The sequence below is a fragment of the Thunnus albacares genome, chromosome 8 (genome assembly GCF_914725855.1).
Source record: "Thunnus albacares chromosome 8, fThuAlb1.1, whole genome shotgun sequence".
Taxonomy (NCBI): domain Eukaryota; kingdom Metazoa; phylum Chordata; class Actinopteri; order Scombriformes; family Scombridae; genus Thunnus; species Thunnus albacares.
The window spans coordinates 8,219,099-8,234,453 of NC_058113.1; the positions used below are offsets into that span (position 1 = coordinate 8,219,099).

The 15,355-nt window shown below is 39.2% G+C and overlaps 1 protein-coding gene across 1 annotated transcript; it reads right to left on the reverse strand.

Moving 5' to 3' along the window:
- Positions 1 to 2,291: 2,291 nt before the first annotated feature.
- Positions 2,292 to 11,779, reverse strand: trhra (thyrotropin-releasing hormone receptor a). Its single transcript, XM_044359362.1, has 2 exons — positions 10,549 to 11,779; positions 2,292 to 3,306 (listed from the first exon to the last, which is right to left on the reverse strand). Exons 1-2 carry the CDS (start codon positions 11,353 to 11,355, stop codon positions 2,866 to 2,868), a joined length of 1,248 nt encoding a protein of 415 aa, XP_044215297.1. The 5' UTR covers positions 11,356 to 11,779; the 3' UTR covers positions 2,292 to 2,865.
- Positions 11,780 to 15,355: the final 3,576 nt, after the last annotated feature.

The following is a 15,355-nucleotide window of genomic DNA, read 5'->3' on the forward strand; positions in this document are numbered from 1 at the left end:
TTTGATGAGTCAGACATTTAGAGTGACATTACCTACAGTAACTGACCATAAATTGCATGGGGGTGTCATATTGTTTGTGTTGAAGGTCCAGTTGGGCTCAGATAGCTTCTGTGAGATTAATTTGTGTCAAAGCAGGCCACCACATGCAATCGACCCCTCTGATTGATGCCCTCAATGCAGTCGTGGATCATACTGAAGCTATCTGAGGCTGATTCATGGCAGCGTCTCGGATGAGGTAGTTTCTTCAACAGCTGCTGGTAATAGATCAGAAGTGGTGGAGGTGCAGGGAGTTTTGGAACAAAAGAGCTCGTCTTACGAGACATTAAGATGTAGCAATAATGCACCATCAACCAGGCGCTGCAATTATTGTCTCTGTTTATTATAGACAAAGAACAATACAAAATACAAAACAATCCATCAAACAGCAAGAGCAGAAAACCTTGAGACAGAAATGTGCACAAAGCGTCACCTCAGATGGAAATATATCAGCTATCAGATTGTGTTGTCTTTGTGTCCACATCACAAAAGCTTGTGCTCATGCTGCAAACTGTGCACCGTGCATTACAGAAAACATCTCCATCACAACTGTTCCCCAAAAATGAAACACACTTCAACTGAGAAGAGAGGGGAAAAATCAAAGCGCACGAATGAGAGGTATACTTCATGCTACAAACTACTACAGAATTCAAACCTTTCTTTTCTTAGTCTCTCACCTTTTTCACTGTGGAGCTTGTTAGCTTCTGCTGACTGGTTTGAAATGATAGAAAACACACTGGTGGAACAATAGATCAAAACAAGCAATTATTTTTAAAATGCACTCCCTGGCACACATTTGTAAAACACAATATTGAATTAATTTCACATTGCACTGCACAATCAATTTCAAGCAACTTTACAATATAGACAAAAAAAACAAACAGGTCCCTTTCGTTTAGAAACTTAAAGTATTCATTCTCTCTTGAGTGCTCTTCAATTTATATATATGCGTAGCTAAAAAAAAAACAAAACCAAGCAAAACAGCAGAAATGTCTTCTTTTAATAGCAGGGTGAGCTATATACATACTGTAGACTGCACCAACTCACTTAAGTATGGCACTTTGTTGCGATCTATTTACACATTCCATCATTGCTCTGTGGGTTTTGCAGAGCAGATAAATCACAGAAAAGAGCTGCACTCTGCAGTCTCAGCTAATATCCGTGAGTTACTGCCACAACAGTTATCTGACCCTGTGACTAACAGACTCTCTGTCTGCACATCAGGGTTATACATTTCTCCCTCATTAATATACACTGACCACTGACCCTTACAGGTTCCGCACAGGGAGTCTACAGTGATTCTCTTCACAGTGACCAAAGCAACATACAGCTTTGATGTGTCTTTCTCCATTAAAACTAAAGTCCCTGCAGAAAGCGTTAAGAGCTCAGGCAATTTTGAATTGACGCAGTGGGTTCAGGTGAGTGTGTCATTTCTGTAATATCTTTTTTTACTTGGACCTTTCTACAAAATGTCATGTACTGTGCTATAATTCCATATCTGTGCTTTCTCTCCAGTAGTGAGATTAAAATGTCACGGTGTTGTGCATTTGGATTCATTTGGATTACATGGCTCCTGGTGGGAAGGTACATGAACGGCGAGGAAAGACTTTTGCTCTAAGTCTTCTGTGAAAATTGGAAGATTGTACGATGATGTACACTATTGCACTCTCCCACTGTTGAGTGTGACTTATTGTAGTGTTTGGTTTAAAAGAGTTGGGTTCTGTTGAGTTGAGAGGGTGGATGGATGGAAGCAGTCTGCCTAAACCAAACCAATAATGCAACTGTAAGATGAACTAAAGGACACAAACTGCTCTCATACACCTTTTTTCCTGTAGAAGTTTAAAGGACTGGTTCACAATTTTTCATGTGTTTTCAATGTAAGTGATGGAGGCCAAAATCCACAGTGTGTCCACACAGTCATTTTGTGCAAAAATATATTTAAAAGTTTATCTTAATCTTATATGAGGCTTCAGAAGTCTGAGTTAGTCATATCAAGTGGATATCTGCCACATTTACAGTCTTTTTAGCATCAAATTCCCTCTTTGTGTTTCCTCAGACAGTGTTTAACTATTGAGCTGCGGTGGAAGTATAGTAACCAAAAGAGGGACTTTGGCACTAAAAAGACTGTAACATTGAAAGATATCTACTTGATTTGACTCATTTGGATGCTGAAACTTCATATTAGCTTCAGATCAACTTTTAAATACATTTTTGCACGGAAAGAAGACTGTGGATTTTGTCTCCCATTGCTTACATTGTAAATGCATTGAGGGGATCTTCTAATGGTCAGTATCAACAGGAGACATGATTATGGCAAGAACAACCTACTTCAATGGTAATTTGGGCACCTGCCTTTTGTTTTAAGACACACTTGAAAAATTGTGAACCTGTCCTTTAAGTTAATATTTATACATAGTTTATTTCTGCATTATATTGTAAGGGTTAGGTACTTCACATTCTACATTAATGTTTCCTATTTTCCTAGATACATTAGACACAGGCAGGATTTCTTGCTTTAAAATAGAGAATTACTGCTGCACTGATGTGTAAATATACTGTATTTTCACAGCTCATGATGATTCACTTATTTTCTGCAAAATGTTACTAGATATTTATGGCAGACCATCTCATTGAATCCTATTGAGCTTCTGGCAAACGGTTTTGTCAAATAAAAGAAACATTTCACAAAAAAGAAAAAATAAACACCTTGGAGAAATCAAATTGGAAGTGTCTGTGTACTTTTAATTAAACTCTCCCAAAAGTGACTGAATCCATAGTTAAGCTGCCAGAATCTCTGCTACCTTCTTTAGTTGCGAAGTTTGTATTAATTCAGGCTTTGACATCACTACCCAACAGGGAAGGCTCCTCGAATGGCATCTTCTTGGCAGTCGGCAGGAGGCTAGCAGGTAGAAACTGATTGGTGGGCGTGTTGAGCTCATCCATTTCTGTAGTGAAGTGGTCAGGACTTTCCCCGTTGGACGTCTCCTTGATGACGCTGTAGGTGAGCGCAACGCTATATGAAGCAGGCTTCTCCATGCGCTGAGGGCCGCAGTGACACAGCTTTTTGAAAGCGGCGCGGAACTTCTGGGACATGGCGTTGTAGATGACCGGGTTGATGGCGCTGTTCAAGTAGATGCAGAGGCGGCAGAAGAGCAGGAACCAGGTGTCCAGGTAGGCCTTGTCCAGGAAGGAGTTGACCACCACTAAGGTCCGGTAGGGCATCCAAAGTAAGGCGAAGAGGATCACCACCACAGCCAGCATCTTGGTCACCTGATAAAATTCAATCAATGTGTTAAAAGTACTACTACAGAAAATGTGCACAGGCAGTCTTTATGACCAAACCACAAAGTCTATGACATAACAACCTAAAAAATAATGTTAGTTTTCATTCAGTTGAAGCTTCTTGCCACCATCTGTGCAGTTGACAACTGCGATAAGGGGTTACGCCTGGTTAGACCAGTGGATGTGGGGGTTGTTTGTTTTTTTAACCAAATGATATTTTGTCTGTGAACAGCTGCATCTCCAGCTGAACACTTTACTTGAGTCAACTTGAATATGTTTAATGAGATTTTCAGTGCTTCCACACTTGTGCTCAAATATTGATGGTGTGACTGGAATTTTTCATAGAGCCAAATTACCACAATATCAAGTTCTGAAGAGGAAAATTGGTGTGCTTCTCCTGCACTACATTTCAGCAAGGTGATCTGCCTCAAAGCAATTTAGGTAGAAAGTTCACTTCATTTCATAACGACCTGATGACGTATTTCAGCATAAAACCCTCATCACAGATTCCGTGATATTTCTTTTTAAAGAGCATGTCACACAATCAGCACTCAACAGGAAAGCAATTACACCTGTGTCCTCAGCGGGATGCATTCAAGAACAACAGAGCTCAGATCAGATCATACAGGTCCACCCAACCAAGAAAAATTTAATTAAAACACAAATACAGTATAAAACTATTGTAAAAATCAAATTAATAAACTTGATCCCCACTGTCACCTTTGGACATTTTCATGAAAATGACACCAAAGAAAGTCCAACTCTTTCTCTCAAGAAAGACAAGCTTTGGAAGATAGCTGAGCTAATAAAGACATTGAAGTAAAAGCATCAGATTGGAGAGAAGCTATAGTTATCCAAGATGAAAATGGACCTAAGCCTCTCCTTCTATTACAAACCCCAAAAGACAAAACCCAACAATAAAGTACAAATCAGAAGTTGACAATTTGAAAAAGAATATAAAACATACCTAAACATACCTTTTAAAATTTCTTTCCTGGTGTCTTTTCAGATTTGTGATCACCAAAGTATATGTATTACAAATGCTTGCTGTAGTGACTCCATGCCAAGAATCTATATTCATAAATCTTCCACCAGTGGTGATTTGATGCAAAATCAAAATGTTACAACATTGTGACTCCACCCTTAATCCTCCTAATGCTCTCCTATTAGACCTTCTTGAATTGGTCCTCATAGAGAATTGCTTTAACTACGAAAATCAATACTATCTACACATTTTTTATACTGCTGTGGGAAGCAGTAGTAGCTCCTAACTGTATGTGTTGTTGGCAGTTGGGAAACTTTAAATTTAGTCTATAATGATGAATGCAATCTCTTCAAATCTAAAATCAAACTATGGAAACATTTTAGTGGCAATAGTGGTTAATTTCATAATTTACCAGTTGAGAATAATCTTATTAAACTTAAAAAATCTTCAAAGATGAAAATAAGCTCAACAAATTTTGCTTGCTAAAACCAATTACCCACCACACCTCAAGACAAACATCCATTTTTACAATAACAACAACCTGCTCTATACTTCTGTTCTATAGTAACAAGACAAAGATGCTTGCTTTACTTGGGTTATCCTTAAAACCCTACTGACCAGACATACAGTCAAACCAAAGAAACCCCTCCCGACATACTTAAGGTCAAGCAAAACAAAAAAAGCTAATTCATCTCACTTGTGTGTGTGTGTGTGGGTGTGTGTGTGTGTGTCTGTGTGTAACAGACTTTAGCCATTCCTCAAAAAAGAAAAGCACTGAATAGTTTATGGTTAAAAGGTGTATAGAAACACACCATGAGTGAGCCTCTTCATTACTGATTGTTGGTCTTGAAGGTTTCCTTTTGTGTGAGTCTCAAAGAGAATTGTTCAAGATGGACAAACTTGGTTCAGAAATAATTTTGACCATGTTATACACAAAGTTCATTAAACCTCTTGACAGTCTTTTTATTTCTATTGCATTACATTTCTCTCGGTTGGACTGACCTGAGTTGAGTACTTTGATGATCTTGAACACATCATGTCCTCACAGGTGTAATTTTTCTCCTGCTGATTGTATGATGTGTCCTTTAAAGAAAACTCACTGGTTTTCTGATTAAAGCTTCACACTGGAACATGATCTCAGATTTGTGAGCTCTTTGTTGCAGATAAAATTAGCACAACATGATCCAGACATTGACTGACTTTTTTTTTTTTTGGTTACCACTGAAATGTGACGCTATGATTGTACAGTGTGTATTTTTATGTCAAATCTTTCCTTGTGCAATTCAACAATGTTTTTCAAAAGACCTGCATTAAAACTTTGGATGATTAATACAAATACAAACATTTATGGAAAGAAAACTGCAAAGGTTTAGTGAGGTCACATTTACGCAGTTTATAAATCAGATAAGCACCAACAGTGACACCATCTGTGTGGGTCCATAAACAAACCAAGCTGTTCCTTGGATAAAAAAACTTTGCAATACAACTTTAAAACCACCCCTTTGAAGATCTCATAAGCCACTCATTATTTATTCAGATGCTGTTGATTAATTTCCAACTAGGAAGACTGACAGAAATCTGTATGCAAAACTTAACAATGCCTGGATTTGTTAATATAATTACCAGGTGATAATCCTAATGTGAAACTTGTATGTAATTAAATCTTATCCATATTTATGTCATGCTGTCTCAGCTGCAGCGAGGTGAGTCTAATTGCATTAGATAGGGGCACTGCCAGTGTCATCTGTGAGTGAAACACCTAATCCTAGATCCTCATTACTTCTTGACCTTTAGGTAATTCAGTAAGGTACACTGTATGGATTGTTTCTTGTGTCCACAATGATCTGTTAATGCTGACCACCAGAAACACGTGTGATTGTTTGTTCATCGATGTGCATTTGTCAAAGATTAAACATAAAGTGATGGAGAAAAAAAAGCCTATTTGAGTTGGGGTTAACTGATTAAGACTATCCAACAGAGCATGGAGAGCCCCCAGGGTACCACTCCCCCTGTCATTCCAGGAAGGCTTCATCCCTTGATCTGATAAACAAACGTCTAGCTCTGCTATCTACCTGCATATGTGGCAGGGAGTGCCTGTGGTTGTGCCTTCAGAGGTTTCTGTTTTATTTTTTAAAAGTAGTAGTAATTCTTTGGAGCAAGGAAGACGATATGACAGAAAGAGGGACCACAGACCTGGATAGTTTGAGTTTACTACACATGTGATAAGCCAGTCATTTTTCCTCCCTCTCAAGCATGTACATGAACACACAATAGGTGGCTGCACAGTGAGCATTTTAACACAATTTGATTTTTAAAAAAAGCCCCTATCTTATCACTTTTGTCAGTTTGACTCTATGTTTGACTTTACTGTGAGCTGCACATCTGACTCATGCTTCAGAGCTTTAAAAAAGTGGATCAACACTGTTCCACAGAAGAAAGAAATTTGGCAAACTGAGTTTTTAGAGGGTTTGCACTTCACTCAATATGAAAGCAAATGAGGGCTGCCAGCACTTTACTGTACTGTGCATCAAAAAGTGAGTCCGTTGAAACTTTTGGACATTTTCAAAATTGTGAAAATGCTAAGAGAAAAGTACAATTTTTCTACACTTTTCTTATGTGCCAACAGTTAACCTCAATATTCTCTCTGAGCTCCTATAGAGACTTTAGCAGCTTAAAAAACATACTTAACATTGTTTTAACACCTTGACACTTACACGCATGAAAACTGCTTATAAATACTCATTATGTTTCAGAAGTTCGCTACAGAAAATTCTTATTATTTCTGTTTCAGCTGTAAAATGTGGTTGAATGAGGTGGATTTTCATTATGCTCTGTACAGGTGATTGGTGCTGACTGTACTTTATAAGAAGCACTAGCACTCCCAAGTCCCAAATTAATTTAGATTTCTGTTATTGGGAGTTGCATCACAGTTTGCTCTGAGGGATTAACACCTCAAGACTTTTCTACATACTGGGTTTTAATTAAATCAGAAGAAAAGGTATTTAATTTGTTATTTTTGCACACAGGCCTACAGGAGTGTGGAACAGTGGGATCCCAGTCATAGATTAAGTAAAACTAATTACAACAAAATGCAGAGGTTAATGCTAAATGTCTGGAAGGTGTTTTGTGAAATCAGTATTTTTTTTTTTACTAAAACTGCCCCTCCATGGGGTCAATTGTAGCAGGACCTGCTGACACTGTACTTTTCTTGATAATCACAATAATTGCGATTAATTTTTCAAACAACTAACTAATCAATGAATCAACTAATCGTTGTAGCTCTGCTTTGATTTTATGTTGAAAGACAAGCAATGCAACTAACCCTGAGGGGACTGAATGACAAAACACTCAAATCTCCAATCACTCAAACTCAGGCACGTGCAGAGGAGGGAGACTGATGTGCAGAGAAGTACCTGCCCCTTTGCCCCTTGATGTCTAAAGTGTTCTTTCGTCAAGGCGTATTTTATGTTTAGCTTTACACGGACTGTCCATCACTTCACAGCTGTTAGCTCAGACTGGCTTCTTACTGATAGACAGACTTCTAGGAGCGCTTGTTTTGTTTTTTGTTTGAACACTGTATCCCCATATGAGACACGGAGACAGCTGTTAATGTTAACAAGGAGCGACCGACAAACACACCGCCCACTCCTGCTATGCGGGTGTTTAAATCAAACAAACCCTCTTTGCTGAAGCTTGCAGGCAGACTGGAGCTGCTTTCAGACAGAAAAATGAATGAAGAGTTCAGATGATGAAATGTGACATTAAATGACATATGCGGCATCAATCTGTTAGACAAAACACAACAAAGTATCTAGCAAAAACTTTTCAGAGGTGCAGATGTTTTTTAAATTGACATCAGTGTTGTTTTAACCATCCAGTTTATGTAACTCAGTGCTATTGCTTTACATGACAGTAATGTTAATGTAGCCTGATAGTTTGGATAGCTTGACTGTGATGTATTCCCACTGTGTGTTGTTTGTCTACAATTACTGTAATTAACAGCATACAAGTTGAAGTTCTGCTTCATGCTCTGTCAGATTTTTAAAAGGAAAGCTTTTTACATGTTCAGGGTGAGTGAAGGAAAGGAAGAGGAAAGGAAGGAAAGGGAGCGAGGAGGCCGAAGTGAGGGAGAATTGCAGGATGTAACAGTGATGAAAGAAAAACAAGGAGAAAGTAAAGAACTGATTCAAGATGTAGCTAAAGAAACAGTTTAAGGAGGGAAGAAAAACACACAGAAGCAGCCCAGGTGTCAGGTGATGGAGAGACATGAACGCATTCAAAGGAGGAAAACTGTAAGGAACTTACAGCTGTATCTAGATGAAGTACTGCTCTGTAAATATTTTAAAAGCACGATCTGTTATCCAAATGTAAACTAAAGGACATCCTCACTAACAAAAGTCACATTCAAAGTAGATTGGAACCTGCTATAAAAGGATTTACAGATCTTTCCATACAGGTACTAACACTACACAACAACTCTATAAATTAATGATGTTTCTTTAGCTGTTAAAAGGTTGTTGACTTCAGTGACTGTACTTAGAAAAAAACAGGTGAGACACCACCAAAAAAAAAAAAATCTCTGTGTAAATATTTAAATATTTAAACATGAGAGACTATTTTTCCGTTCCTGACAAAACGCATGTTTGGAAACAACTGAAAATGACACATCGCAGCTCAGCGGATGTTTCTTATTGTTTTAAACCTCGAAGATGTGCTGACTAGAAGTAGAAGTAGCAGAAAAATACAATATGTGTCAGAAAAAAATACAGTGGCAAATAATCACAATTCATTTTGTTCTCATTTTGATTGGAAAAATGTATATCAAAGAATCCTACAAAAGTTGAGTCTTTATTCAGTGACATCTCCATTTTAGAACAATTAAAAATCCAACATCCAATAAGGTATTTCAGTCAAAACATATTTTGAAATACAGCAAATGGTGTCCAAGGATTTATAAATATTTTTCCACTGTGTTGCTTGGAGCTATTAAAAATAAATCTCTGAATGTTTTCTTACTTTTGCAGAAACAAAGTTTATGAAATAGCAGCCATGTGTTGCTTGTGTCTAACCTGAGCAGTTTCTTTTAAGATAAGATTTTATAGCTGTGTGGTTTTGTCTAACTGTCTCTGATGCCTCTGCATTATTTTTATCCATATTTTATAGTCTTTAAATATTCTTCCCTTTCCACCCCAGTTGTTGTGTGTCTTGTAGTTTTTTAAAATTCTTTGTAATTATGGGATTTGAAGAGCTATATGTTTTGTTCTGGATCAGAGACTGTCACCTTATCAAAAGCATATTCTTTGTTTAGAACCATGTACATGCTAAATGTCTTTCACCACTCAGGGGTTTTTGTTTTTGAAGGCAAATTGTTTTATGTGCCATTCAGCCAAACATAATAAGCTGAGTCCTTCATACAAAAATACTTGAAGCCTTGGGCTAATCCTTCCATTCATTTACCCTTACAATGACAAAACCTCACACATCATAGTTTAGGATCTATTTTGGGGCCGTTATGGGTCTCAGCTCTCAGTGTGCCTCATCCTGCCTGCAGATATTGTTGCCTTTGGCTCTGTGATGATTAATAGGTGTGACACACACACGCACACACACCTCCACACCACACACACCTGCATTGTCCCCCGCATTTCATGGGGTGGAGGAAAATAATATAGTCCATGTTACATTCTGTTTGAATATGGATGGATATAATTCAACAGGTTATGCTGTAAATTATGTTGTTGTTGTGCCCCTTTTGAACTTTGAGCACTGGCCCACACACACACACAAACACACACACACAGACACACATACACACACACACACACAAACACACACACACACACACATACACACACACACACACACACACACACACACACACACACACACACACACACACACACACACAGAGTCGTGTTTCCATCACTTCAGAGGACATTACATTGACTTACATTCATTTCCTGGAGACTTATCCTAACCTAAACCATGACCACCACATGCCTAACCCCAACCCTTACCCTAACCTTAACATTACCCCAAACTAACTTTAACTTTAAACAAAGTCTTCACCCTAAAATTATTGATTTTACGTTAAGGGGACTTCCTTTTTGTCCCCATAAGGTAGGCGAGTCCTCACAACGTGACTGTGTAAACAGGTTTACATCCCCACAACGTGAGGAATACCTGGACCACACACACTCTAATCATTATACAGTGATAATGTCAGTGATCAAACAGTCTCCCACCTGTCTGCGGGAGGCAGCCGTGGTGCTGCTGGACGAGCTGGTGCTGATCATCCTCCCTGACTGACTCATCTCTTTCTTCCACTTCTTGGTGTTGTCCTTCGGGTCTGAAGGCAGCGGGTTTAGGAAAAGTATCCTGGCGATCAGTCCGTACAGAACCGTGGCCAGCATGAGGGGCAGCACGTAAAACACCGCGAAATCTGTGAAGTAAATGGGCAGGTAATGACTCCTGGATACTTTGTAGGCGCAGCTGAGCAGCACCACGTTGTCATATACCAACTTTTTAGTGTCTGACAGAAAGAGCCACATGACGCAGTAGACAGAGGTGAGCGTCCACACCAGCATAATGATTTTCTTTGCCCTGGATAAAGTGCACAGGAACTGCGCTTTGATGGGGTGGCAGATGGCGATGTAGCGCTCCACGGTGAAGGCGGTGATGGAGCAGGAGGACGCGTTTATCCCCAGGTACTGGAAATAAGTGATGCCCAGGCAGCCCGCGTAGCCGTACACCCACTGTCCGTGCAGGGCGTCAGTGATGTTGGGCAGCCCGGCGGCTGTAAGGACCATCAGGTCAGCTGCGGCCAGACTCACCAGGTAACAGTTTGTGGGAGTCCGCATGTGTTTGGTGGTAAGGACCACCAGTATGACCATCACATTCCCAACGATGCCAACCCCGCATATGAGGGACACCAAAAACACGCTGGCCACTTTGTACTCAACTGTGTAGTCAGTCCACACACCCAGGGTCTGATTGTCCTGCACCGACGTGTCGTTCTCCACAGTCATGTTATCCATGGTGAGGTTTTCCATAACAGGAGGAAGCTGGAGCTCTGTGCGCTTTAAATAAAATTACACCAGGCATAAAAAAAATTACAAAAAAATCATTTCAATAAACTGCAGGGCCCGGCCATCAAAAGTTCAAGAAGAGCCCGGCTATAAATCCTCCAAAAACTTAATTTCATCCAGATATAATCCAGTCAAACTGCCTTTTCCTCTCCATGAAATCCAATTTCTGATAGTGCAATACCCTCAAATGAAACTCCAATACATTTTCCATACAAACATGGTAAATAAAAGTAGACTGAGCCTCGGTTGTTGGTTGAAGTTTGCAGAGAGGAGGTGTTGCTGGCAGCTCCGCGCCCTGCTCCTGTCTCACTGCTCACACAGTCATGACTGAGAGCTTCCTGCAGAGCCTCTCTGCTCCTCAGAGCCTCACCGTGAAGTCACAGGCAGACACTGGAACCACTGACCTTTCTTTTCTTATAGTATGCCAGGGATTACCATGTATATCACACTATGCACTCATTTGTCACATAAATAAATTTTTATTTTAACATCTCCTATTTATAGGGGGTTGGTTTATAACACATTATAATGTAGTTGTAAGCAAATACAAGGACATTTTTAGGTTGGATTATTTTCTTGCATATATTTTTAAGTGTTGATGAATTCATAAAAATGATCTCAGCTGTTATAACTACTGCATAAACACTTCATGACTGCTGAGTTGTAAAGCATCTCTTAATTAAGATGTTCATAAATGAGTTCTAACCACATGAAGACTATTAATTAATTGTAACAGCTATATTATGTAATTAAGCATTCATTAACTGTATATACAGCAGTTATTGATGGTTCATCAGAGGAGTAACAGTTGTCCTTATATGTGTTTACAACTATGTTACTGCCTTTATTATTTGATTTATATACTGCTTCTACCTGCTAAATAGATGGGGATGTTCCTACTCCAACCCCCCCTACCATAGACCCTTTTTTGGGAGGGACAGGGGATGCTTAGGGGTAGATAGCAGGTCAACAGAATATGCCACATAGAAGTAGTATACATAATCTAAAAGCTGGGAGAATGAAGATTAATTTGAGATGCAGCTCAGCACTGTGTGTCAAATTTTTCTAGTAATAAATCTGTGATGAACATTGTGTTTTGGTTATGCACCTATTCAAATCTTAAAAGTTTAGAGTGTATAAGGGCTTAGACATTATGATGTCAGTATATGATGGTCATTCCTATGCTCAATTATGTCTCATAAGTTTTTTGGGTTGATACCATTTGTTACACGGATTTGGTGCAAAATTTAATAATTTCTGACCACTCAAGAATTGATAAAAATGGTCAAAAATCCCTCCAGAATACCACATTAAAACGCCAAGACCTTGAGGAACACCACAGAAAAGTCCATGCAGTGATTTGGTGTCAAAACCTTTTGAAATTAGCAGATTTCTGTAAGAACTGCATTTTTTGACAATTGGATGGTGAGCACTTCTGTTCTAGAAATTGCTCAGAAACTCCCTTATCATCAATATACCTAGGAAAGCCACACATCCTCTGACTGCCCTTGGTCTCTAGTTTGTGGTTGTAAAGTTTCATGAGGCTGTGATTATCCTAGAGGTCAAATAGTTCATTTTACACAGTGAGGTCAAATTTCAAAAAATTGTCTCACTACTATGGGGACTAACATCATCACACATGAATACAATTGGGCTCATTGAATCCAGGAGAATCTCAGCTTTCCAGTCATAACAAATTTATGCAATTCCCAGACTGTTTAGGGACCCCAGTATGCAGAAATATTCAAATGCCACATTTATAACACATTTATACTGCATGCAAAAACTGTACGGGAATAACATAAAGTGGGCATGTCTGTAAAGGGGAGACCCATGGGTAACCATAGAACCCATTTTCATTCAGATATATTGAGGTGAGAGGTCAAGGGACCCCTTTAAAAGTGGCCATGCCAGTTCTTCCCTCACCAAAATTTCACTTTGGAGCATTATTTAGCCCCTTTCCAACAAGCTAGCATGACATGATAACAATGGATTCCTTTGGTCATCTAGTTTCATATGATACCAGTATCTTCACTGAAGTTTTAAAACTGAGCCCCCTACAGCCTCTGAAAGACAGTAATGTCACCCGGGGGCGAAAGAGGTTAAAGGAGGTGACAGCAGTGGGGAGAGGGAAACATGTCATCATCAGTCATTTATATCAGTAATCCCTCAACATCCAGTTTTTCCACTTATGTACCCTTCCATAACTTTACAACTGAAATGATATATTATAATTCCACACTGTCTGACCATATGGGGATTATTCTTTGCCAGTTTGTTCCAGCTCTTCTGGGAAGCTGTATGATGTTCACACTGAGTGAAATATTCAATCCCCAAATTCCTGTTTTCTATGGCTGCACTGTTCCATCAGAAGGAAATATTCTGGAAGTCTGGTGCATCATTCATACACATGTCACCATAAATCAGCCATATTTTGTCATCTCTGGAAACTTGGGGACCTACACTAGAATTTAAAATAAAGTTGATTGGGTTTGTGCAATGTGTGGCCGCACAGCATGAGTTTGTACTGACTGACCCACAGGTGATGAAAATATATGATATACTATAAAATATACTATTATTCAAATAGGAAAAAGTGTACAGACTATTTAAAAGTGTATACAATTGGAGAGAAAAGTCACTTATCTATGATAAAACCCAATACTACACAAGATTAAAAATGAGAGTCCCTGTAAACTCACACACACACAAACATTAGACACACTGTTAGTACTTATAAGAGTGTTAAATAATGTATTCATACACTGAGAGATAAAAAACCATAAAGCAGATAGAGATAAAAAGCCATAAAGTAAGTATTTCAAAGTCCCCATAGTTCAGTTTCCAAGTACCACAGGAAGTTAGGGATATCATAAGAGATAAAAAAAAAAAAAAAATCCCATAAAACACAATAAGATCATTCTAAACTTATCGAGTCCTACAGGCGCACTGTTACCACATTATAGACTATTATAGTGATGGAAGGACATACAAATCATATAAAGAGGAACAAGGTTATAGTCATACCAATTTTTAGTGTGGCATTGTGATGATGGGTCATTTCATGTAGCTTTAATGTCAGTTCAAAAAAATACAACTGAATCTGGAAAATGCTCACAGCATGACTTGGAACACTAAGATATATGACGACAGTCTATTTGTGCTTCTTTTTGTCTGTTTATTTGGCTCATTGCATCTCCAATTTACTACTGTATTACAGTTCATCATATTTTCAGCTGGCTGACTTATATATGAACCTGTGTTAAATGTACCTGGGAAATTGGGTTGCTCATTCTTTGTACATGTATGTTTTGCCTCTCAGCGTTTATTTATGTCCTTTTCTTTCTTCCTGTCGTGTACCTGCATCCACGTGACCTCTTATGCCTCATCGAGAAGAAAAGAAAATTAAGGTTCACACTGTTCGGTTAGATTACAGCATCGCTATGTAGAAACAAGGGGGTGTGAGTTCTCAGGAGCTATCACAACACACACGGGTGGCGTATAGCAGCAATTCTCCTCCCTAAGGGTAAACACATGTAACATTAGATAGAGGGGCTGAGAGAGATGTGTGCGTCTGGGCTGGCTGATGGAGCTACTTCTCGATGGGAGAGGGAGGAAAAAGTCCTCTGCTGTCTGCACTCATCTCCACCCGCGGGATATACGCTGTGGAACGACAAACCGAGGTGTAAGAGCTGATGATTTAACTGTCGTGATTAGCAGTCCCCCCCCCCCCCCCCCCTCACTGATGTTTCAGGTCCCTTAGCCAAAAAGATAAACAAACTGGCTGAGGTTTCAGGCAGTCGCTCAACACTAGTCCAGATTAGTGTGATTGTTATTCCCGGGGAAGCTGCATGGGCTCAAGTGAAAAAGGGAAGCAGCAGATGAAAATTACTCAGATTTCAGCACAGTAGGCAGTGCAGCTGTTTATATTACTGTCTATATAACCTCCCCAGGAGGCTGGTTC

What these genes read in the sequence shown, in the direction of transcription:
- trhra (XM_044359362.1), bottom strand. Translation starts at nt 11,355, where the DNA reads ATGGAAAACCTCACCATGGATAACATGACTGTGGAGAACGACACGTCG. An exon ending in CGGCTGCCTCCCGCAGACAG is followed by an intron (nt 3,307 to 10,548) that starts GTGGGAGACTGT and finishes GAATTTTATCAG; the next exon opens with GTGACCAAGATGCTGGCTGT.